This window comes from Fringilla coelebs, assembly GCF_963513975.1.
Source record: "Fringilla coelebs genome assembly, chromosome: 8".
NCBI lineage: Eukaryota > Metazoa > Chordata > Aves > Passeriformes > Fringillidae > Fringilla > Fringilla coelebs.
Genome location: NC_140066.1, coordinates 12,289,987 through 12,315,763, shown reverse-complemented (window position 1 = coordinate 12,315,763; position 25,777 = coordinate 12,289,987). Strand labels below are relative to the sequence as shown.

Genomic DNA, 25,777 nt, shown 5'->3' with positions numbered 1-25,777 from the left:
TGTCTTTAAGAAATCTATAGCACAAGACCACTGTTTCTAATCAAATACCATCTGTTTGCGCCTTCTCAATTTTCCTTTAGAAGTGGAAAAGGTACTGGTAATTGTATATGTTTGAGAGATGGCCAGGGTGTCTCAAAAATGAGCTAACCTCCCATGATTAGCGTAGTGCTGAGGAAATGGAAATGCTGTCTGCAGGTGACAGGTGAATCCAATTTACAATGCATGCAGGACATACGGCCATGGAGGCTGCCCAGTCTATTCTGGACTTCAGCCTTACAACCCCAGAGGCCTGATGTATAACTCTACTCTCTGTCTCCTGCTCCAGAAGAGAGTTATATTTTGCTCATACAGCTGTATAAGTGGATTTGCTCTGCCTTTTTTCAGAGAAAAGTGGATTAAACCCATAATGAATAAATCTAATTTTAAAATTACATTGTTGATCTTCACTGCAGCAACATGTGAGATCCTTTCTGAGGTTTGCCAATCAAATGTGCAAAGGCAAAACAAAATAATATATCTGCAACTAGGCATTCCCATTTGCAGAGTCAAAGCAATGTGATCTTTGTAAAAAGTTGTATTTCAGCAAAAATTGGGTCAGCCAAAAAGCTTTGAGTAGGTCCACAAAGTCCTTATGGTATCCAATAAAAAATAGTGGGCTTAATGATGTATAGACTGACTGACTCCACTGGGCTTTTTGGTAAAGTAGCATTCATTCAAATGGATGGGGATCATTGAAAGATTACCATTGATGTGCTGCATTAATTTTGGTTTGAAAGGGAATATTGTCTAACTTTAAAATCAAAATACTGCTGAATTAAAGCTACAGAAAACCACATTAAACTCTTAGAATAATGCTAATTGTCCAAATACTATATTGAACGTAATTCTGGACAGAGAAGCTTAAAACAGCATGCACCATTACCCAGGGAATTGTAGCTGAGACTTTTAAATATGTTTTCCTTATCATAATTTCTTAAAAATGTAGCACTTTCTCATTCTTTTTGACTAAACATTTGTATGCGATAGTCCCCAAGCATGCATCTTTCTCTCCTTAAGTGTAACCCATACTCTCACACATTCATGTTGCTGTGGGTATGATAAAATTTGTCTTCTTATCCTGTCAGCAAGTATTTGCAAAATGTTGCCTGGAGTCTCAAAGCTGGTGAAGTCTTAGAGGGCTCTTGACCTCAGCAAGTTTGGGTGAGGCAGTGATTGTATTAAAAATAGGTATTTTTGTGAGATGTGCCTGCAGCTGTCAGTTGTTCTGAGCCTGTAGCCTGGTGCAGTAGCGTGAGCTGCTGATCAGGAGCATGAACCATATTTAGTGCTTGGTTTGTGTGCTCTGAATGTGTGCTCTTGGGGGAGAGCTGGGGCGCTGCACATCCAGGTGCTGCTTGGTGAGTGTGGCTCCGTGGTGCCAGCTGTGCTGTCACAGAACTGGCAGGGCTGGAAGGGACCTCTGGCCATCATCCAGTCCCACCCTCCTGCCGAGGCAGGGTCGCTTGGAGCAGGTGGCACAGGGACACGTCCAGGTGGGTTTGAAATGTCTCAAGAGTGGGAGGCTCCATGGTACCCCTGGACTGCCTATTCCAGTGCTCAATGGAAAGAATCTCTTCCTCATGCTGAGGTGAAACTTCCAGCCGTTTTACCTGTATCTCCTGCCCAGCTCTTCCTAACTTGTTTTCAATCTAAGAGACAAGACTGCTGATGAAAAATACCTGGCCTGTAAAACTTTGAAGCATTTAAGGAACTTTTAGAGCCTGCTGTGCATTCTTATGTGAGACATAGTTGTCAGTCTATGGTTTTAAGATTCTTCTGTTTCAGAAGGACCAGTCAGTTGGTGAGCTTGAAAACTGGTCAGAAGTGCTGGCAAGTAGTAGTAGGTCTGTTTCTAACTGATATGTTAAGGTGCTTGGAAGCAGATCTAGGCAGAGACCCTCCCAAGGAATGTTCAAAGTGGCATGTGGGGGCCAGGCTTCACTGGAATTCCTTTTGTACCAGAAACACAGTTGGAGTTTTGTGGTTGGTTGGTTTGGTTTTGGGGTTTTTGTCTTTTTTTTTTTATTTTTATTCTACATTGTGCTCCAAATGCACAAGCAATTGGGTTAGCTAGCTGAGCAAAGTCTTGTCCAGTGCATGGAAAAATATGGGAGGTCAGGCCTTTTCTAATAACATACAAAAATAGGGAATAGTCACTGGGAACAGCATTGCCTTCAAAATGATTCATGTAAGCCCAAAGTGAGAATCTTCTCTTTCCTTGAAACCAGTGTTTATTAAATTGATAATTGCTTTAAATTAGAGAAATATGGAAAGGAATGACATTTATTTTCCTTCCGACTGCTTTCATCTCTGCCAGCCGGTGTGTGGGAACTCCCAGGGAGGGCCAGCAGAACTTGTCAATGTTCATTCCAGAGCAGAGCAATTGGAAAGCCACAAAATACTTTTTAAGTAAGACTGTCCTCACTTTTCTCACACTGAAGTCTGGTTAGCAAAGTGAGCAGTTGCCCAGCGGATTTTACTGTGCTCAGAAAAATATTAGCACATCAGCAAAAGAAATGTGCGCCAAAAATATGAAAACATACATGTGTGGTTGGGTAATGCTCTGGGAAGTGGCTTTAATGCTCATCAGGGGACCTCTGTGACCTGAAGGTTGATTTATACCCTGAACCTTTTATTCTGTAGCCTGAAACTATTCCCAAAATTTCCTAGGTATCTGGCTTGGTTGTGGTGTGCATTTTGCATTCATACATGTAGTGGTAGAGTCTAAAAATCAGTGTGGATCCATGTTAAAACTGAAACTGAGTTTTTCAATATAAAGATTTACGCAGATAATGTTTTGTTACGGACATTTAATTATATTATAGAGATCATGCTGCATTTCCTTCTTCTCTTTCTCAATTTTTCTAATTGCACCAACAAGTTGGAACTTCGATCTGAAATTTCCTAAGGCAGCTCTTTTTAATCCCATGCAGCATGAGAATACCGGTTTAGTCCAGCATGTTGGTTTTTTAGTTTCCATTTCTTGTCTTTTGTCACACTGATTTCACAAATTCTAGGAACATTTACCTTCAGCCTTGAGTCCTGAACGTGTTGGCAGAGGAGATTTATGAAAGGAAGAGTCCACTTTTCTGTGAGTATATTCGTGGTAGCTGTGGCATTGAAAGAAATCTGGAAGTTGTAAAGATTTGTATATTGTCATCTCCTTTTGACAAGATCATGACAGGTGTCATTAATGAGAAAATGGGAATGGATAAGTGTATGCTGTAAACTTAAGCTTTGTTAAGTTTTCATGATAAAAAGCATCCAGCCAGGCAGCTTTTTATTCATCATGCAAGGAAACTGTTTCCTGAAAAGCATTCACAGAAAAGTCAATGCATTTGAGTCACATACCATGACTTTAAAACCCAGCTTGGTTTGTTGATGACAATGTTTCTGGTGTGTGTGTGGGTTGTTTAAGGCAGAGGTAAAGAAAGGCACTTCTTAATGGACTCACCCAAGTTTTAAATTTGTATTTCTGTGGTATTCAGTTGAAATCTGAACTTGTGTTTTCATTATATGTTACAGTCTACTAGCTTGTGAATATTGCTGCCTTGATCAGGAAAGAGGGGAAGCAGAGGAAATGAGGTTTCTTACTGACACTTAAATTTAAAACATGAGCTCTTGATGAAATAGTGCAACAAGCCCCTTTGCAGAGGAGTTGCAAAATCAAAATGCCTTGATAAAGTGTGCATGGAGATACTGTGCTGTACCAAACCCTGATTACTTCTTTGTGACAGGAGAAGCCACTGGAGGTGTTTTCAGCTCATGGACAGAGCAGAAAGCATCAGTTTCACCATCTGAGAAAAATGTAAATGTATAAACTTTGTATTTCAATATTCTTTTTGGGTTGGGCTGCCCAGGAGCTAATCGCTGAAGGATGGTAGCCCTTCCTTTGACTCTGGGTCTGTCACTTACAGTTTGTTTGTACATCAAAAATGGGTAATGAGAGTGACTGCTCTGGTAGTGAGAGTTCAGAATAAATGTCAGCATCAGTGATCTGTGTGCATCAGTGCAAGCCTGGACTTGGTGCAGACCTTGATGTCGAAAAAGTAGCTAATATTTAAAGACAGTAAGAAGTTACCCAACAGAGAAGCTGCAGCCTAGCAGCATTAGGAAAATCAAAAGTGACTGTATGTGTCAGAGATACAAAGAATTGGTTCTCTTCTGTTGGCAGTGGAGGGTATAAACATGGGGCAAAGTTTTAGCTGTTACAGTAAAAATGTTTGTAAAGTAAAAAAGGCATTGAAATAGTTATGAAATCTATTAGACAAATTCAATCTTTAATAATCAGATGAGGATTGTTTTGTGCATGCGCTCGCTTGGCAGTCTGTGGTGGTTTGGCATGCCCTCTAGCAAGGAACTGGGCTGGAACCCAGAAATTCACTTAAAGGAAAATAAAGCTCTTGTAAGGTCCTGTAAAGGCCTCTGCTGTTCCAGATTTTACTGCTGCTTTTACTATTGTTTCTTTCAGACTTCTCTAGCTCATTCCTGTCCTTGTCAGTGCTGCGATGTAGTTCGTGACTGTCTCAAAGGCAGCAGAGAAGAGCTGTCTAGAACAGGCAGCAGTGCCCAGCACATATCATTAGTGGTCTGTCGGCCCCTTTCCAAGCCTTGTCAATACAATTCTGCCCTTCTGCTGACAACATTCATGCTTTAAGACAACAGCATAATGAGTAGCTACTGTGTGGTAATGACTGAAAGTCCCCAAAGGAAAAGTTCTGTTTTATTAAACAGCGATGTTCACAGTTGGGGTACTGGGGGTTCTTATCATCTTTTTTTTTTTTTTTTTTTTTTAAATGATGGCAGGTGTTTCTTATTAAACTATTTTAGAAGCAGTCTGCCTTGTAAGAGCACTTAAGAAAATGTATTTCCCAGTGTCTTAAGGAATTAGAGATTCAAGTGAAGGTGTGTCTTAACAGTATTTTAGTTCTTATATGTATATGCATTGGACTGAGTTAATAAAGTATAAAAAGAAATAATAGCATAAGAGGTTATGTTCTGCATTTGATTCACAGATTGCCTAAAATACAGTAATCTTAACCTAAAATATAGTGAATAAACCAAAATGCTCTGTTAATTCATGACAAAACTAAATAAATCAATAAACAAATAAGCTTGCAGTTAGAGTGAGATTTCACTTCCTGGACTGAAAAATTGAACTGTAGGCTTATAGCTCCCTTGAGTGTTTGGAAGGAGAATAGCAGCTCTTAATAACAGCACTTTGCTGTGAGGGGTGGACGTTCATGTCATTACCATTTTTCTGGCAACTTTTCAACCACCAGCAGCAAAAGTTTTCATTGATTGCCTCCTGCTGTAAAGCAGTAATTATACTACTCTGTCTCTCTCTCATGAGCTGCAGGAATTGGAGAAAATAAGAGAAGCTGGAGATACTAGCTGTGCATAAAACACCATTCAAGCTGAGCTATTTCCTATTTACTGCAGAGGTCAAGCAGGCTAATTTTTACACATCTGCAGTAAATATAGAAAATATCTGCAGTAAATATAGAAAATAGGTTTTCCAGTGCAACGGTGGAGAATCCAAAGTAAAAATTCGATCCAGATGCTGTAAAGTCATCCACTCCCTAGAAAATGAGAGGGTACTGCATGCAGCTTCTCTCTGAAAATCAGACTCCTCTCTCCACAATCCAGGTGCAGGGTCACTGGTGTTGATCAAGAACAATTAAACATTGTGCGATTATCCCGAATTGGTCCTGTTGCATTTGGCCAAGTTCATTGTTGCAGTCCAGTGATGCTGAGAGGAAAGAAGCCATTTGTGAGAAATACTGGTACTTTTTTCACCTGAGTGTGTTCTCTCTCTGAAGGTGGCTTAGGCAGAGGAAATGGATGGAGGTGTTTGTGAACTGCAGTGAGCTGTCAGAAAGTGATCCCTTATGTCTGACTTCATCTATTTATAATTGACAGGAAGACTTGTGTTCATTTGGGTGATGCAGAATCAAGTGCAGCTGGAGGAAGAGAAATGGGGAAATTTGAGCTTAAGTAGTAATGGAATGCAGGAGTTTGTGCATATACAAATCTTTGTCATAAATCAACAGGTTCAAATCAATTGGTTTTCATTTATTTTCATGACCTGGGATTGTGAAAATGTAGTACTCTATACTTATTAAGGAATCAGCACAGTGATCTTGATCTGTATCTTAATGTAGGAAATGTTTTTGAGACTGATATCCTTTTAACTAAGATAATTAATTTAAACTTGTCTTTGCCTTTAAGGATCTTTTGATCTTATCAAGTATGCTGAACAATTTCTGCAGATAAGTGTCCTGTGATTTATTTTTATGTTTTTATGAAACAAATCTATTTGGTTGTCAGTACTTTGTTCTCCTAATTGCTGCTATAATGTTTATCTTCTGTGTGAGCTCAGCACTGTTAGAGTAGAGACATGTGAAAGCTAATTAAAGTATAATAAGGATTTAGAGCACTTGTATGTCACTCCATTATTAATCGAGGATTTATGGTTTTGATACAAGTAGTGTGTCAGTTTTAGCACAGAACAGTAAGATGCGTGTCACCTCTCTAGCTTCTCATTTTAACAGTGTTTACATACACATAGTATATAAACACATTCTAGAAGGCACATGAGATCATACACAGAGTAAAAAATTCTATTAAGTATTCATTAATATAATTTGTGCTGCAATACAGTTATTTCCTTGTCTTAGATTTCAGCTCTGTACTCCTACAGAGCAAAATTGCATCCAGATATTCTCTAACAATTAGGCCATATTTTAAAGACAAAGTATTCAATCACACAAGTGGCAGAATCAGGATCTGAAGAATTTTCAGAAACCCCTGCAGTCTCTCACAAGGAGCTTTCCATGCATATTAATTTCTACAATGGATAGTTCAAGTTCTACTAACACTGGTATTTAGAACAGTGAAGCATCAAACATTTGTCTTTTGCTAAAGTAATAAAAAACCCCAAAACAAACAACAAATTATAAGAATGGAAGAGGAAGGAAGCTTCTAGCCTTTGTGGCACTTAAAGAGGAGTTTTTTCAAACTTACACGGAGGTACAGGCTCTGGAAGGAAAGTGTAGGTGCAGGTTTGACCTCAGTCTGGACTCCCAAGTGAAGCTTCAGTAGAGGTGCTCTCCTGTTCTCTGGTAGATCCTGGGCTGCACAGATTTTCCAGTCTTGAATTGAGACATAAATTAAAGTCTTGGCAGTTATCACAAATCAAAATTAATTTCTTTTTGATAAATTTAGGGTCTGTCTTTGATTTTTTTATATTTTTGTTCAATATGCCTGACATAGGAAACAAACTTTGTTTTTGTCAGATCCATCTTTCTGCTTCACCATGTCTGTCTTATTTTCCTATACCAGAAAATCTTTCTCATTTTGCTGACTAGCAGAATATTTACTGCTATATCTAGTTATATATTTGTATCATATGTAATTATATGTTATATAATACTATATTTAATATAATACCTGATACAATATTTCTAATTAATTTCTATGCTTTCAGTTTAAAATTCAGGGTCATTTTCAATATGAGTGTGGGAATCTGGTGAGGAAAATCACAAGAGAAGCAATTAAGTTAGAGCAGTTTAACAGGTCTGGAGTATATTCCAGTTAAGGGCTGTTTCTGCTTACCATCACTTCGTATGGACCTGTTTTCCCTGGAGGTACTGTGTTCTGTAAAGCATGTGTATTTTACCGAGGCTGAAATTTATTCTGTTGTTCTCCAACAATTGTGCTACATGTAAATGTACACAACAGGTGACATGTAGCAATTATCCAGCTCCATAAGTTTGGCTACAACCACTGTAACAAAATTCTGGTATGAATCCCTACAGTGATCTTTTCCCCAGTCCACTCTAACCTAGGCTCCAGAGGGGAACGTTTGTGAAAAAAATTCATTTTCACTCTAATGCAGTTTCTTACATTCTTGGGCTCATACCATATCTGTTACAATTTCTGTAGTGATCAGCTTAAAAATGACACATCTAAAAGTAAATAATGTCATGCTACTGAGCTGTGTGAATGGCTTGCTAGTCAATTAGGAGAATGCCACTTGTTCTCTGTCACTGTGGCAGTGACTCTCAGACCCATCAGGAGTTACAGCCAGGCAGGACTGCTGCAGCCTCAACAGCTGGTGGCAGAATTTGACTGAAGTTTTTGTGTAAAACCAGGAGAAGTTCTGTGAGCTGTGCTTGTGCAGCAGGCAGCGTGCCCTGCGTGGAGCCTGGCTCACCCGGTGCCTGGCTGGGCACTGAGGGCAGCTCCGGGTCCCGGTGCCACTGCTGCCGTGTCCCCCGCTGGCACAGCTGACCATTGAATCCAAAGTGGTGTTTCTAGCTCTACTGTTCCATACTACTTTTGTGTCAGGTGACAGTGTTTTTCCTAAATTACAGACTTTTTGGTTAATGAGGGCGAGTTTATTTCCTAATTGTGTAGAGACTAGAAGAGAATTAAGTGGGCAAGTCCTTTAATTTAAAATATGAAAGTGTATTACTGGCCTTGTTCTCTGATTAATCGAATGTTAGGTATATTAATACTAGTAATGGAACATAATGGCTACTTGTCAGAAGTAAAGATAATTATTTCAGGAACACAAAACTAACCTTGACAGATAATTGCCTGTTGAAATCTGATGCTGTGCAACAAATGGAGGATTATTAACAACAGACTCCTGTGTTCATCTGTTATAATATTAAATCTTGTATGTTACATTGACGGGGCTATCATTGCATTAAGAGCCATCTCCCTTTTCTTGGAGATGCATGTCAGTTCTGAATTAAAGATTTTGATTGCCTGGGGCTGTTCTGTTCTAAATAAACTTTTTTGTTTTCCCCCAAAATGCTGAGAAGCTCAGAGTAAATTTTGTCAGATGTGGGTTAGATAGGTGTATACTACTTGCTGGATGAAAAACAATCATCATTTCCATTTTGCTGATTTTTCCCCCCCTTTTTTCTTTTAAAAAAACCAAACTGGTCATATTGTTTTTAAATGCGTATTTATCCAGCAGGCACCTTGAGATCTGTGAAGATTTTCCTTTACTGGACAAAAGTGTACTAACAGGAACTAGTGAAAAGAAGTTTGAAGGTAACAGACTCAGGCTCGAGAGTTTTCAATTATGTCAGTAATGAAACCCAAAATAACTTCAGTGAATAATGTTATATTTCAGCCATTTGAATTTTTAAAATCAAGAGTGAACTTCTTGTTCAAATGCCTAGTGTAACCTAAACCAAGCGGTGGTCATTCAAACTTTGAAGTTTGACTATGAACTTCATAAGACATCTGCTAGTTCAAAACTGTTTGAAGTCTGTAGTTGTACCTTGAAAGATGGTTACAGACATTGTTTGGGAGAATCCCTTACAGTCAAGTCTTCTTCTATATCTAACAAAAATTTCCTGCGCCTTCATTTTGTGGCTAAGATGATAAACTGTATTTTCTGTCATCAAGGTTGGTATTAAGAATATAATGTCGCTGTAGTCACTTTAGGAGTTTTCATCAAGAGCCATCCCCAAATGCTACTCAAGACGACAGTGGCAAGCATAAAAAGCACTAAAAACATCTAAAGTTTTGTAGAGCAAATTGTGTTCAGAAAAAATCAATTTGTATCAAAAAAGGCATTATTTACCTAATCATTCATGACTGGAAAAAAGCCACATGAAAAATTGCCTTATTTCAAAAGGCAATCATGAAGGCTTCAAAGTACATATAATCTCATTTCTCTGCTCTCATTTTACCTGCTTTCTCTCCCTGCACTGGAAAACTGCTGTCATAACTGTATCTATTTCCTGTAGGAGCTATTAGTTAGTAGCATTACATCCGCTTAAACGTGATCACTTTTCTCTTCTGTGTGTTACTGATACGCTATTATTATCCCATAATATTGCTCATCCATCAGAGGTTGCCATGTTTCCTGTGCTGATTGTAGTATGGAGAGCTGAAGTGTCCTCTAAAAAAATGTTCAGAGATGCCAGAATATTTTAATGATTCTGTGATGCTACAGAGCACAACCTTCTTGTGGTGCATTTCAAGCTTGTAATGCAAATTTTTTCTCTGCTTTTAATTCCTAAGCAAAAGCTCTTAAACCATCAGTTTTGAATGTAACCATCTCAATTCCTCTTTATTTAAATGGCAGATTCATTAAAGACTCCATCTGGCTTCTATAGGAAGCTTGCACAAGTCCTTGGAAGTGGATTTTTTTTTTTTTTTTTCAGGGCACTAGGAACTGTGGCCAGGATTAGAACCTCTTCCTCCTGCAGCATACTTGCCAGATGGCAAGTTTATTGAATCTGGTTTTAACTCACTAGGGCTTAAAGGAATGAACACACCTCTGAGAAGGGGGTGCTACATTTCTACTTCAAAGGTCTCCTTTAAAATTAGCCTCCAAAGATTTATATGCAGAGAGTGGTTGTGACCTGGGCAGTCTGTTGCATATCTCTCATCTCTTTCAGTGCTGAGTCAGGGTGATACAAACCACTTCACAAAATCCCAGTAATTTCACAACACTGGGTGAATCTTGCTAGATGTCTTAACGATATTTATATATAAATATATATATTTTTATATATAATTGTTTATTTTGCAGTTTTGTAAAGATTCTTCACTTCAAATACTTATTTTCTAAGTAAAATAGGAAAATTTGACATATTAACTGGTGTAATTTAAAACTACCCTTGCGTATTGTCCTCAGTGTGGAAGTCTGCACTGCAAACTAACCCTTCCAATGGACAGAATTTAGTTTAATCAGTTTTAGGTTTGAATTGAGTGGAAAAAGAGCATGTGTCTATTTAAATCTCTTACAGCAGCTTTTTCTAATTTCTTGAAGTGGCTTTGAAACTTGTGAAATACATTTCCAGCTAATTAGTGTGTAAATGCTAAATTATTTTGTTAAGGAAACCTCCTCTCTTCAAAATACAAAGCATTGTTTTGCATTTCTGTTATTTACAGAGAAATTAGATTTTTTATGTTACAGGATTTTTTCCCTTTCTTTCTGACAATGGAGAAGACTCCTGTGAACTGATGCCAAAGAACTTCAGAGTCTTGCAGCATCAGTATTAGCCTTTTCCTTCAAATGCAGAGCAGTGGGGGTGCTGACTCTGCTGAGATGTAGTTGTGTGCCAGGTTTCAGCTATTCAAGGGCCATGTCTGTCATAATTATTTATGTGCTTGGTTGAACACGACTGTACCCGTGTGCAGTGTGAGCCCTCATTTGCAGAGCAAAGTGTATAAAGATTAGCACACTTGCTTAAGATAAGGAAGCAAATAATTGCAAGTCAAAATAGTCCCATTTTTCTCCCTTTCCACTTCCCATGATATACATTGATATTGTTTATGTATACTCTGTATAAGCTCCTTCTGCTGGAGGTGATTTCCTATCTCTGCAGTGTTGCTGGTTCTTGCACTGCACACAGGACTGTTCACCTCAGTCTTGGAAATAAGGAAATAACAGCTACTGTTGTGTAAGCCTCATTTATATGCATTTGTGAGTTGAAAGTAATTTTTTAGTCTTGAGTAGTGATTTTTCAGTGTTGAATTTTTTCATGAAGAAATTTTCATTGTTTTAAAATCAAGTTTTTACACAAAATACCTCAAGAGGTCTAATTAGTTGCACATGGAATGGGCTTTGTATTTGGATGTCACCTTGTTTCTCTTGTTACTGAACCCATTTGTTAGGAGTTCTAGCAGCACATATTCTCCAGGTTTTCCTGGGCTTCAAAAAAGACAGAGGGACTGAAAAAAATATTTGTAATTTCATACAAATATTCAGGAATCTTACTTACAAAGAAGAGAGGGTGATAGTGACAGAATCAAAAATAATAAATATTTTCTGGACAGAAAATGTCAAGAGTTCATGCTTTTCTGAAACTCTCAAAAAGACTCTGGTTGGGTTTTCTTTGAATTAATTCCTTTGGAACAAATTCGCCTACCATACTACTTTAACACTTTATTCATATATTGCAAGATATATGTAGAAAAAAAATAATGGGCATCTGAAAACCTGATGGATGTAATTCCATCCAGGGATAGAGATAATATCTGAATCATTGCAAGGTACAATGGTTTCTGTGGTATTTCTAAATGAAATTGGAGATCTTTTGTTTACAGTTTGTGGTGCACTCCATTCAGTAGAACAGTTTAGATTCAATACTAATGCAGAATAAATACATACTACAGCTATTTTGAAGATGTTTTTATATCTCTAATTTTACTTCTGCATTACCATCATTTCCAGTTGTATCTGGTTTGATTTAAGCTGAGACAACTTTATATTAGTAACATAGGGAACTTGTTATTGTTTACATTTGTTCAGCAGATGTATGAGCTTTTTATATGCCTGACTCCTTATCAGTTGGATGAAGTGATGCATAATTCTGCAGTATGCAAGTATTCAAGTTGGATGAGAACAAGCACTGGCTGTCAGTGCGTGTAAAGTCCAGGAATGACAGTTCCAGTATTTCAGTCTGTGTGAGCATCACTTTGTCCCCTCCTTGCAAATCAGGCGTTCCCCTGTGACCACATTTTCAAGAAGTGAAATTGGAAGGGAAGCCCTGCAAACAGGTAGAGAGGCCATTGCACAGTGACTTGGTGAGGTGAGATCAGCTGAAGAAACCAGCGCCAAGGGGCAGTTGAGCCCTACGAAATGTAAATGCCTTCAGTGCCAGGGTGGGAAAGGATCAGGTCAGTCACAGTCATTGTACTAAAAAGTAATGTATGTTTCCCTTGTCCATCACTTCTCAACTTTCCTATCTGTCACATTTAAAATACTTAAAACTCTTTCAGTATTTTTTTAACTACCATTTTCTGTCTCAGAAATATCATGCTGGCCTGTTTAGAAAGGGGGGAGCCAAAAAGGCTCTGCAAGAGGGGTTTTGTGTAACCTCAGGAAAAGTGTGCAAGCCATTGATAAATTTTTGTGTTTTCTCTCAACAGAGAACATGTTTAAAGGCTTTTGAAGTGTGTGATTTCATCTAAGGTTTTTTTTCTTTCTTTGGATATCATCTGTGAGGTGATGGAATTACAACTGAGAGCACCAGATAGGAACTTAAATAAAATTTGGCAAGCAGAGCTTCCTTAAGCGTTCATCTTAAACCAGGCCTTGTCTACAGCAAAGCAGTTTTGCTTTCAAAAAGCAGCTAATACTGTAATTGAACATAAACAGTATGTGTGGCTGTGTCCTTGGCTTCAGTGAAGTAAAACTGTATTTATTTACACCAGATGAGGACCTGCCTTTTCCCACCTATTTTTTTAATGCTTCTTTACTTCTTAAAGGATGAAACCTTTGTTTCTTTGGAAACACATCTATTAAGAAGACACCAGTCCCAAAATCATTTAACTGTGCCTGCCTCTTCTCTCGCGTGCATTCCTTTGCAGTGGCCTTGGGTCTCTACTTCCCCAGGAAGGAGTACTTGGAGAACGTCTACATTGACGAGCCAGCGGGAACGCCGCTCCTGCGCATCCATGCCTTGAGGGATTCCCGTGAGGAAGTGGCCCACTTCCATCTGTGCCACAATCTCATAGTTCCTCGAGCAAGACCACAAGAAAACAGTTGGTTCCAAATCAGAGAAGAAACAGGACTTCTCTACCTCAGCAAAAGCCTGGATAGAGAGGACTTTAACATGCTGTGTAAGTATGAGAAAAGCAGCTTTTTTCTTGAGGTATCTGTTCTTAAAGAAAAATACATTCAGACAATGAGATCTCTCCATTGGAAGATGAGCATTAAATTTGAAAAAAACACATCTGACCTTTTAAAATGAGGAAGCAGACCCAGTGAAATCCACAGCAGTGTGCCAAAGCAGATACTGACATGGGACAGATCCTGTTGCTCCCACTGGGAACTCCAGTAGGGTGGGACAGTTGATTACTGGAAATATTTTTCTGCATTTCACAGCTGTATAGGTCACAGCTTTACACTGAAATTTGCAGTTTGTACATCTGCTGATGAAAGTTAGACCGGTTCCATTGTGTTAGGGATTCCAAGACAAATGCCGTGAGAGTGGTTCAGATTCTTACGTAAATGGTCCTTGAATTCTGGTTACTTGGATTCATAAATTGCATTTGCATGTAACATCAAAGAGCTCTTAGAAGAAATGGTTAATCGACCTCTCTCCCTCTCTTGAGATTTGGTTTTGTTAGAGAAGCTTACTGTTGAGCTACAAAAATTCGTTATCTCAGGGGTTTTGTCTCTTCTTTTATGCTCTAACAGTAAATTGGCTTTGGTGATTGTGATCTGTGAGGAAATTAGTTATCATTAGATGGTGGAGGAGGAAATGGATGAGGAGTTAATGGCATACCACTGTGATCAGTTGCAGAAATTTTATTGTTGAAGAGAGTCTGTAGTAACTGTCTTCAGTTTGTAAGATCCATATATCAACGCTACCTTCAGACTTAGGTGCCTTGATGTTGAAATTTTCAACTTCAGACACTTAATGCTTCATTTTTGAAGTGCTGAGTGTTTGATATTTCATCCATTTTTGGTACTTGGCGTTCATGTATATCAAATATTTGTGCTGAACAAAGGAGGAACAGCTACTTAGCACCCGAGAGCCTTCTTTTGTTCATACAGATCAAAGTGACCTAGAACTTCTTTTCAAGTGAGTTAGATCTATTACAGAGATATTACTGTGCTGTCTGTAGTCAAGGGAATGAAAACAAGGGTTGAAGATGTATTAGTAGATGCCACAGGTTGATTTTAACTTTGATTTTATCTTTTGTCCACCTTGTCATAATTGAAAATTATGAAGCAGTCTGTTATCCGAACCTAGACAATTTGGTACATACTGTTGGAATGCTGTGACTGAAATGGATTTGTCCTGAGTATCTGTTGCCATCTCATGTATTATTTTTCCTGTTTTCCACCCCACTCTGCTCTAGTCTCTTCAAAAAGCAGTCCTGTCAAAGAGTTGATTACTGCCAGATGTTAGTATCTTACAGACAGAATGCTGATACTGTTTTTGGGATTCTATAATGCAAAATTGGTGCCAAGCCCTAGAGTTTTAGGCTTATTTGGATTATTAAGGTATAATGTCTTCCCACCAGCATCTGGCATATTGAAGAGTTGCTTTGCCACTTAATAAGATTAAATGATCATTTATGGAGTAATGGACTAGGGTAGAATATAAGAAAAATAAATGTTGGCTTGTCTACTGTAAGATATTTCTTATGGTGATTTCTTCCTCCTGAAGCTGTAGGAAATTGGATGCCATTTTCCAAGGTGATGCTGTATGTCTTCCTTTCATCCCACCCTTTACAAGAGAAGGAATGTGACTTCACTGCACGCCCCACGGTTTTCCTCTCTTTGATCAATTCTACTGCACCACCTTGCAGTTCCCTGACAGCAAGGCAGCTTTGCTTCACAGAAATGGATCTCTCCTTTCACATCAAGGAGAATAAACCACCTGGTACTTTTCATCAGCTCCGGCTACCCTCAGTTCATCATCTGTGTCAGAATCTCAGCATTTCCTACAAACTGCTTGCAGGTAAAACGGGACCTGAGCCGCTCACGTACTAGCAATAGATTCAAACAGCTGCGCTTTTAAAAGATCTCTTTTGTAGTAGATAATCTAGATTCTATAAAGGAAGTTCTTTTACAAACCTAAACTGAGCCTGAAGATTTTGCCTTTGAGATATATAGAGGAAATGGTAAGGAGGAATGTCCCCTTCCCTAAAGAAAAGATCAGTTTTAGAATTTTATCTCTGCTAAAAGCAGACTGAGAATAATCCTGAGCTTTAAATTGTGCTGCTTCTAAACTGTGGAATCTTCTCATATATTCTGTGCCTTCTCCCTACTCTAATACAACCACTCAAGTTCCTTCTGTTTCACTTCTGAATCTTTTATTGTGTGGTCATGCTGTCCAAATGGATTTACTGAGCTGCAGAGAAGTTTTAAAGCCATTGGAGCCCTATGCAGTAAGTGATTGTGGCTGTGTGTGCTGTGGCTGTTTTGCAGCTGAAGGAGCTCCCTTTCGGTACAACGAGAACACCACCAGCGTGCGGGTGACGCAGCGCCTAGATCGGGAGGAGAGGGAGCGATACGAGCTCATTGCCAAGTGCACCGTCAGAGAGGGGCTCAGGGAAATGCAGGTCGAGGTGCCTTTCCTGGTGAACGTGTTAGATGAAGATGACTCTCCTCCCTTCCTTCCCAATGGCACTGATACTGCAGATGCTGTTGTGGAGTTCAACAGGAAAGAGGTAATGTTGGTAATGTTCTCCTTTACCTAGTCCCTGAAGTATGAGCACAGCAGTGGGAGGCAGGACTCCTGGGAAGCATCATGTTCTGCCTGGATAATCACCTATCACCATACTGTGCTCTGTAGGTTTATGATTGTAAAATGCTGTTTATAGGATTCCTTTGCCCCAAGTTATGTGTTACTCATATCCTAAAGAAAGAGGAGTTTGGGTTAGTGATTAAAGACTGTGAAGAAATTTGAGCAGTTTCCAAGGACAGAATGGAAAATTGCTGTGTCTGTGGTCAGGATCGCTTTGGGTCTCTCCATACTGAACTCTGCTCTGTTTGTTACAGGGTTGCTTCCCCCAGGGGATTAAAACTGCGTTGTTAGAGCAAGTGTATGTGCATGCCTGTCCCATACATGCAAATTTGTGTCATGCATCAGGACTATGTTCAGAACATTTATTAGGATGCTGTAGAAGTAGTGGTTGGCTTCTACAGACAGACCACTCCCCCTGTGAAGTTTCCAGGCTGTTAATGGTGGACTCCAGGATTTTGTTTTAATGGTGTCCTCCCATTTTTCCCTTACTATGCCAAGCAAATCTTTCAAGAGGTCTGAATCCCTGGGTGTCTTTCCCCTTGCACACGCACAGCCCTTGCTTCAATGACCCTTTTTAAGTCAATGGAATAGAGAATAGTTTTCGGGGGGCTGCATAAACATTGTGTGTTTCATGAGAGAACTTCTGTTTCCTAACAGCAAGATTTCTTGGTAGTCAGTTTTCCCTTCAAGTATATTTTGATTGTATTTGTGTCTGGAAGGAAAAAGACTGATTTTAGGAGTTTGCTGCCATCTCCTGACTAGAACGAGTCTTGACAAGACACGAATACATTTGCCTGGGTTTCAGTGAAAGTTGTAAGGTCTTGTTTGACCAGTATTTCAATCTCCAAAACAGTTATCAGAAGAAGAAAGCTTCAGGTCCTTCAGCAGTGCCATTTATTGTTTCCTACCAGGGCACTGTTCTTTCCACGCTGACTGTGTACGATGCAGACACCACACCTATTTATCCCCTTGAAAGCAGCAGAAAGAAATACACAGGAACCATCATTACTGACGATCCCTGGATAAGCGAAACATTTCGTGTAGAGCACATCTTTGATGAGATCCACTTCAGCCCAAATGGCAGCCAAGTGAGGGGAACTCGGCACGAGTACAGTAAGGACTCTTTCTTCACATAAAGGAGAAGTTGCTTTTTAGTAGTTGACCGATAAGTTCTTGCATTTTTCTGAGCATGTTGTAAGTATTGAGCCAAAGAAAGCTGAGAAATTTCATGTAAATAAAACACTGAGTTTTAAGTATGTACTGAAAAAAATGGAGCTTGTGCACCTCAGCATAAGGAGTGTATGGGATGATGATGTATGAACTGATAAGCAAGAGGTTTTGATTGTAGGATTCTTGGCTTGGCAGGTAGAAGGGAAGAAGGCCTCCCAAACATCTTGAACGACAGCATAAGAACATATTTCATATTTAACTTGCCTTCTATTTCCTATTAGGAAACTTGGATGTGTATAATTAAATTTGGTGCATCTGTTTTCGTTGGGCTTGCAGTATTAAAAGATGCATTTGCAGATAATGTGGGTTGCTAATAGACGAATCTTTTCCTTCACAGAGCTGGTACTGAATAAAAACATTTCAGTCACAGAGCATCGTTCCTTCCAGCTGGATGTTTTGGTGAATGACACAGAATTTCATGGCCCGGAAAGATCCGTGATGCTTCATTTCAATGTCTCCATCCTCCCTGTCAGCATTCAGTTTTCAAACATAACTTATCAGTTCACAGTGAACAGAAATGCTGAACGTTTTGCACAAGTAAGAACCATGTTAATTATACTTCCCATTTCTGATGGAGCTTACGAGCTGGATCACTGGGGCCAGATGTGTTACAGTGGTCATTGGTTTTAACTGCTTTGAGCAGAATCACTGAAAAATGTGTTATCGCTGTGATTGTTGCTGGATGTAGGAGGTAGCAGGTAGGCTGGGCACTACCACTCCCACCATGTAGTAACAGAGGAGGAGCCACACATGGAAGTACTAATGGAGAGAAATAACACCTTGTGGACAGGAGGACTTGCAACCGTGAGTGGCTTAGGCATGAATAACTGCAACAATGTCAAGGGCAAAAAAAGGCATTTGTCCAGCTGTTGGAATCTCAGTATATTAATGGCTTTTCTTTAGGTAATAGCTAGTCAGTAATTCATGTGTTTCCTAATTTAACCCTTGTTTTAGCTTAATCACCACCATTGCCATTAATAATGCTTTCCAGAGCCACTTTCTAACAGGTTGACCTTAGTCAGGTGAAAATTACAATGTAATTCCTATGAAACATGTACATTAATAAGGAACTAGTTCAATGCAATTAATATTATGAAAGTATTAAAAACATCAGTGATGAACCCTTTTGGGAGAGCTGCTGGAAAGCACGCCTTGTAAGTATTGTAGCAGAGAGGAGGACTGAAATTAAAATATGGTCATCCCAATTGCAGAGAAAACCAATTTTAAGGAAGAATTAAGTTTTATTAATCTTTAAGCCTCTGGCTAATTAAAAAAAAAAAAAAAGGAAAAAGGGAATTGCATGTTATTATATCTAATCTGATTAAATGTGTTGCAGCTTGATAGCTCTTCAGAGTACAGAACAGGCTGTGACCAGTGAAAATTCTACTGCTCTGACAAGGGACATTTTGTCCATAGTCTGCATTGAATATCCTAAATAAGAAAAAGGTACCAAGTGTGCTCATGTAGCAGCAACCTCACTACAAAAGCTACTCCTTAATGACATTTCATGATGCCTTGTGGCTGCAGTTTTTCAATTTGCAGTCTGTTAGAAACTTCAGAGGATAGTCTGTTCTTTTTGTGCAGATCACATTATCTCTGATGTTAGGTTTGAGGCTTTTGTAGCACAAGGCCATGAAAGCTTTACCCTCGGCTGTTCCTGGGGATAGGGTGAAACCTGGGTTTCCCCCTAAGAGAAATAATAGCACAGGTATGTAAGATACTCATAGTCTAACTCTTGCATCTAGAATTCTTGTGTCTGTGTCACAACATGACTGCAGTTGAAACAAATGTGGACACTTACCTGTTAGGTGTGTATGAATTTAGATTAGTGAATTGGTTGGCTTGTTTTCTGTGTGCATGTCTTTATATATAGGTGTATGCATACAATATCATTGTCAGTTAACGAGTTCCAAATTAAATTTGGACAACCATGGTTATCTCTGCATACCCTGGGATTGCTTGAACACTTCAGTTTTAAAATCTAAGAGAATGTGGATTTTTTTAGTTTTAGGGTGCAAAACTAAAAAAAAAAAACCAGTTAAATTTTAAAGCTACTGGTGTGGAACATTGTCATGAGAGTCAAACATCTGAAAAGGAATTTTTAGGATTTTCGAAAACAGTGGCATTTCACACTAATTGTGCCGTTTCACTGGATGGCAGTAGAAGTAGGGGAAATTGTTCCTGGCAAGAGCTCCATGTCTCTGGGAGGAGATCTTTTTCTTTGTGCTGCCTAAACACGAATTCACAAAGAGTTTTTGTTCTGATTCTTGAGCAGCGAAGTGCAAAACTCATCCTGGCTCTGGAGGTGGTGTTCCCAGTTAGTTAAAGTGTCATCCACTTACTTCTGAAACTGGATTTGAATTTAGTGTGCTCAGCTTGGAGCACAAGTCAGTGTAAGCAGCTTAGTTCCCAGCACTTCACATTATTAAGGCTGGCTGCGTAATTAGCCTTGATGTGCCAGAGTAGTCAGGGAAAGTACTGGACCAAATCAGTATGAAGGCTGAACTGTCTCCTGCCCTAAGGAGAACACAGGAGCGTGAACAAATTATTAACTGCTGGGCTGATGCCATTTGTCTATTTGAGCAGCTAAATGAATTGAATAACAGAAGCACAGCCTGACAGTGCAGGCTTGCCCAGTGGCATTTAACTTATCAAAGGACTTAAAGCTCTGTTGATATTTACCGAGACAAATGATGAATAACATTGGCTGAGATTTTTAGAGAGGTTATATGTCCACAGCTCCTGGAATTCAGTGAAGAGGAACAGTATCATTATCCAGATTTTATTAAACATTGGAACTTGAAGGGTGGATTTTTCTGTTCTAATAATGGTATTTCTGTGTGAACTGTTGAGACTCTTGCAAGTTTGTAGGTTTCTCCCCTAAGCTGATGTTAAACCTGGCTACCCTTTACCCTGATTACTTGTTTTTTCACCCTCATGAGAAGGGGGAAGTAGCTCCTTTTATCTTTTTTTCTGGAGTTGTGTACCTGAGAGCTGAGCTGGCTCCAGAACTTGTGGAGCAGAACAAAGTTGCAAGGTTGGGCTTTCCTCAGCAGAATCAGGCAAAAAGAGAAAGTCTATCTTTCTCACAGAAAATTCTTGAGGAAGACCTTTATAGCCTTTTCTCTAATTATATGGAGAAAGCAAAACTGGCCAATGTGCTGTTCTAAGGAATAAACTGACTGATCTCTTCTTCAGATTTTATGGGATCATCTGAATTTATTGGGTCTTCTCCAATCCCCCTAAAGGAAATTACTGTGCTCAAAAAGGTGCCTAGGAAGAGCAGTTATGACAGAGTAGGCAGGAAGGGCAGTTCAGTGTGGTCTGTGCAAAGGTTAATACCATGGATCATGACTGTGTTCTCCTCCTCCAAGGAGCACCATCTGAGCAGTAGCAGAGCACTGCCAGTGGCAGTGTGGCACCAAAGCTGCACTGACGTGCTTCTGGAAGGGACATGTCTAGACCTCGTGTCTAGACAGAGTTTATGAACAGTGGAAATCTTGTCTTCTTCCTGCCAGTCCCAGCATGTTGTGCAGAGGAGACAGCCAGAAAGAAATGTCCTTGCTTTTGATGGCTTTAATAGTCTTTCTGTGTTATCCTGCCACCTAAAATCCCAACAGGAATGGTGCCGAATGACCACCCATCAGTGATGTGAATGGGAGTAAGTTAGATGAAGTGGGATTATCCTATAACAAAGTGTGCTTCTAGAACTGCAAAGGCTTCTTCTCTGACTTTAAATAGTCCAGGTTCATGGGAAGAGGTCTTAGTACACAAGAACTTCTTTGTTTTATAACATTCTTTAGTAAGAATGCTGGAACCAAGATGTACAGATATGCTTTTACCAGCAGTGGTGTTTCTTGAAAATATTTCTTAACTGCAGCATTTGAAAATAATCCATCACCGAGTTCCTTTCAATAACACCCCACCCTTCTCATTGTGGTTTTCCCTGCAAAGAAAGCCAATGCCTCTGGGCCTGATCGAAATCCCACTCTTGTAAATGGAAAAACCGAAGTGAGCTTTGGATCAGTTCCTGTAGGAGCTGGACAGGAGATGGGGCTTTACATTCCTGTGCTTCTTAGATGATGTGTTTTAGATTGAGGAGTGTTCTAGTCTAGATACTCTGGCACACAGAAGTTCAAATATGGCAAACCAACATATTTTCATTTTTAGATTAAAATGTTTTAAAATTGCAAATGGGAAACAAGGAGGTTCTTATTCCTTTTAAGGCCTTTAGAGAGCACCTCTGGCCAGAAACTTTTTGACTGTAATATTATAAAAATTATGTAATAGCAATTTCTGTGTTTTTTAAAGAGTACCTCAGCTTTATTCATGGTGAGCTCTTTGATTTCTCAAGGATGACAGAAGTTTTTCAGCCTGGGGCAGAACAGAGATTGAACTCAGAATTTCCCAAATCTCAGGGTCTTTTTCCCATTGAACACTGCTGCCCATCAGCAGTAGGCACCAAATACCACTGAGTCTGTGTCAAGGCTTTTTACATTTTCACTGCTAGTCTGAAGACAACAGTTAATACTTTAAGTCTCAGTTTTTACTGAGAATAAATCACATTTAAAGCATTTACATACTGCATTTGTAGGAAAATAACTAATCTGGAAACCCCAAATAAACACTGAATTTGGCAAGGTATAGTGTGCTCCATTTTATTTCAGATATTTTTGAGAAGCGCTAAGTATTTTTTGTGTAGAGTTTTGTTCCTGTCTATGATTTCTTTGTTGGTGTTTGAGCCTAGGTGGGAAAGATCTGCATTGAAAACTGCATGAAATTCCGTGGTGTAAACATCACCTACAAGCTGCTGTCCCCCAACTCGAGCTGCTATCCTGTCAGCATTCTGCAAGGCCGAGAGGACAAATTTGGGAGCCTCTATGTGAACGATTCCTCTGTGCTGCGCAGACCTGAATGCAAGGAAATACAGTACACTGTTCAAGCTACTGACAAGCAGAGCAGGAAACACACCAAAACCCTCCTCACTGTTGTCCTGGAAGGGACTCGTAAGTAGCCCAGTCAGAACTATTTATTTATTAGCAAGCATTATTGGTATGAGGTGATGCATTAGCAGGGTGATCTGTAAATTGATGTCACTGACAATGAAAACAAGTCTGAGCTACAAGGTAATGGATCACAGAGTTTGGATTTTGAATTTTGATTTGTGCCTTCCTGTAGTAGCTATTTGTTTGCTATTTGTTTGAAGAACTAATGAACAGAAAGGTGAGATACTGTATGCAATTCATAATATTCATGATGACCTTTGATTAAGAAGAATCTTTAGTGTGTGTGTGTGTCTATGTGTGACCTTTATTTTGTATTTCACATATTCCTGTGGAAGAAGAAAAAGGGTCTGTTGGTATATGTGTGTATCTGTCTATTTGAAGAAAGAACTATATGGCCCAAGTGTGTTTGTTCAGTGGTTTTTCTCCTCCCTTCTCTCTACAATTTTTAAAATCGTTTTTTTAATATTCATGCAGCAATCACACTGAATTCAAGTTCTTAAGGGCAGTGTGATGACCCACCCTTAGGGGGAAGGAAGTTAAAAATATCCTGTAACACCCACAGAGGAGGATTTAGCTGGAAACATTCTCATTTATCTGCAAACTGTGTTGCATTTTATGCAAAACTGTACAACTGTACCTGATCAACACCTCTGTTACATTTTATCAGTTGAGAACTCCTATGCCAAGAGCAAATGCGTTCAAGAAAAAGAAACAAAAGCATGCAGTGGACTTTTCTTTTTGTACAAGTCTCATATTTTCTGAAAACACACATTTCTAGCTGGTGCTCTTTGGGTTACTAGTGTGTTAGCCCAAGAACTAAGTATTTTCCCCTAACTAAACATTCTGTATGAAGCTGTAAGTATTTGTGCTCTCCATTCTTCTGTTATCAGTATGTTTGCACATATTCTAGGCAGTGACAGTGTGCTGTCAAGCAGACATAACCATGCCTTCATGGTCTTGCTCTTCATCTTCTATTTCACAGAGCAGGAACACCTGGGTTTTTCTTCAATTGTTCCCTAAGTTTACTGATAATTGGGTCAGTCAGTTTTGAGTCTTTCACTGCTTTGTTCATCTGTCTTTCTTTCCTATCTATCCCTAAAAACTGTTTCCCTCTTCTGAGCTGACCTGCTTGTGTGCTCATTTCCCTTGTCCTGAATTTTTCCCAACAGTTTTAAAAAAAGAAGAGGATTGTCCTGACTCTTGTGCTATAAGTAAGCACCGTGCTGAATGTGAAGAATGTGGAGGCCTGGGAGTGCTAACAGGAAGATGCCAGTGGAGACAGGGGAGTGGGAAAGGTACATTTATGTTGTGTGAAGTCAAACTTCTGTTTGGTTGTAATTGTGCCTTTGAGTTCCATAGATACAAACTGATACAAGCTGGAAAACATGGTATGGTGAACTACACAGAAGCTGGGGCTAAAAAAAAATAATCATAATACCCATATGAAATACGCACTAAAAAGGAAAATGAGGTGAAGTTGGAAGGACCATTTTTCATCTTGACCCTGGTGCTGCTGATCATGATACATAAACAAGCAGGAAGTGAACTGAGCTTGCAGCTGTGTGACTGGAGCAGGTGCACCCAGCAGACAGCAAGCACAAAGCAGCGTCTCTTTCTGTGCTCTGGAACACAGATCTGATGGGTGACAGCACTCGACTCTTCCAGAACAACAATTCTGGGTCGGTGCTTCATCCCTTCAAAGTGCCTAAGTGTCATACATTCTCTACAACCACTTGTAACCCTCTTATTCAAGTGGGTGAAATTGTCTAGAGAAATCCTCTGATGTGAAAGCTGCTCTTCAGTCTCAAAGTGGTCAGCCAGCTCTTTTTCAAGCAATATTCACAGTAACTGCAAGTGACATGACCAGAGGGCTGTCAAAAGCAGAAAAGATAGCAAAAAATGGTTTCTTCCATTTGTCTTTATTTGTTGTCTTGCCTGTTACTTTAGCAGGTGTTTGTAGTCATAGATATTAATTTTAAAAGGCACCATAACCTGTGGTTTGGAGTGTTAGTGTGCCCTGAGAAGATGCAATGAACTTTCCTTCCTTGTGGTATTAGTGCAGCTGTTCCTCTGTTAACAGGGATCACCACAAACTACTCCACGTGCACCCCGAGCATCAAGACCTGTCCGGATGGCGTCTGTGATGTGGTGGAGGGCAGAGACCCGGCTGTGTGTCCCCAGGACTGCACAAGTAGGGAATGTTTTAGGATGGGCTTTTCTGTTACACCTCTGATTGCTTCTCAAATGTCACTTTCCCAAGCGCAGATGCTTTTACAAGCTCAACATCTCTGCATTGTCACACTCGCATTTGAGTCATACAATTGAGTTCAGGTTGTGGGGATTAATCTTGACCTTTTTTGAGCCAGGCAGGTGATATCCATTGGCTGACTGATGGAGGGATATGCTGTTCTCAGCAGTTCCCATTCTGCTGCCTGTTCATTCACAGGTTGTGATTTTCAGTGGAGGTACTTGCTGAAGAGGTTCAGGTTCTAGGCACATTAATGCCCCCCTTCGGAGCTCAAGTACAGTATGACAGGAGCCAGGCCTCTTTGAGCTTCTGGTAAAAAAGAAATTTCTGTTTAAAATAAATGTGTTTACAAAAGATCATCTGGGGAAATGTAGCTGCCCTTTTTTGACAGGTGGCCATCAGAATGATCCAATGCCTTACCTGTTTGAAGATCCAGGCAGATACTCATATGAGCAGAATTTAGGAAGGAAGAACTGAAATGCATTTGTGTTGGATCTTTTTACTTGAGCATATATTTCTACACTCCACTCATATACCTGTGAATACCTGCAAGTTCACAACTCACTCTGAAGATACAGGGTAGAAAAAACAGTGTAATTCTCTTGAGCAATTTCCATCTTCTGCAAGATGATAATTTTTAAGAAGATCTTTTTATCTGACAGTCTAATTCAGGAATAAAGACACATGTTTCTTGAATGCTGCTTCTGACTCTGACATCATATACTTCAAGTTGAGATTTTAAAATGGAGTCTTAGAGGAACTAGCGTTTTCTAAAAGCTTGGAACTTAATGTTCTTCTATAAAATTAATTACTAAAGAGGCTTCTTAGTATTTCTTACATGCAAGAATGGATTGTGTATTGTGAATTAGTGTTATCAGAAAGATAATTATTTCATCAGAGTGTATAAAAACAATCCCTTAAGTGGGAGAAATGCTTGAAGGAAATGCAAGTAACTTCTCTAATCATCTGAAAAGAATTCTTTATTGGTAATAATTGCAATAATTTGTCAT

General features: G+C 39.4%; 1 protein-coding gene across 3 annotated transcripts in view; it reads left to right on the top strand.

The window, feature by feature from the left end:
* RET (ret proto-oncogene) overlaps positions 1-25,777 on the top strand; it is a 78,312-nt gene that overhangs the window by 28,029 nt on the left and 24,506 nt on the right. For all 3 annotated transcript variants that reach the window (XM_084210478.1, XM_084210476.1, XM_084210477.1), the window contains exons 2-9: positions 13,390-13,641; positions 15,201-15,494; positions 15,965-16,206; positions 17,195-17,396; positions 17,851-18,050; positions 22,261-22,519; positions 23,689-23,814; positions 24,600-24,710. In XM_084210478.1, coding sequence (XP_084066604.1) covers positions 13,390-13,641; positions 15,201-15,494; positions 15,965-16,206; positions 17,195-17,396; positions 17,851-18,050; positions 22,261-22,519; positions 23,689-23,814; positions 24,600-24,710 — 1,686 coding nt within the window. The remainder of the gene's footprint in view (positions 1-13,389; positions 13,642-15,200; positions 15,495-15,964; positions 16,207-17,194; positions 17,397-17,850; positions 18,051-22,260; positions 22,520-23,688; positions 23,815-24,599; positions 24,711-25,777) is intronic.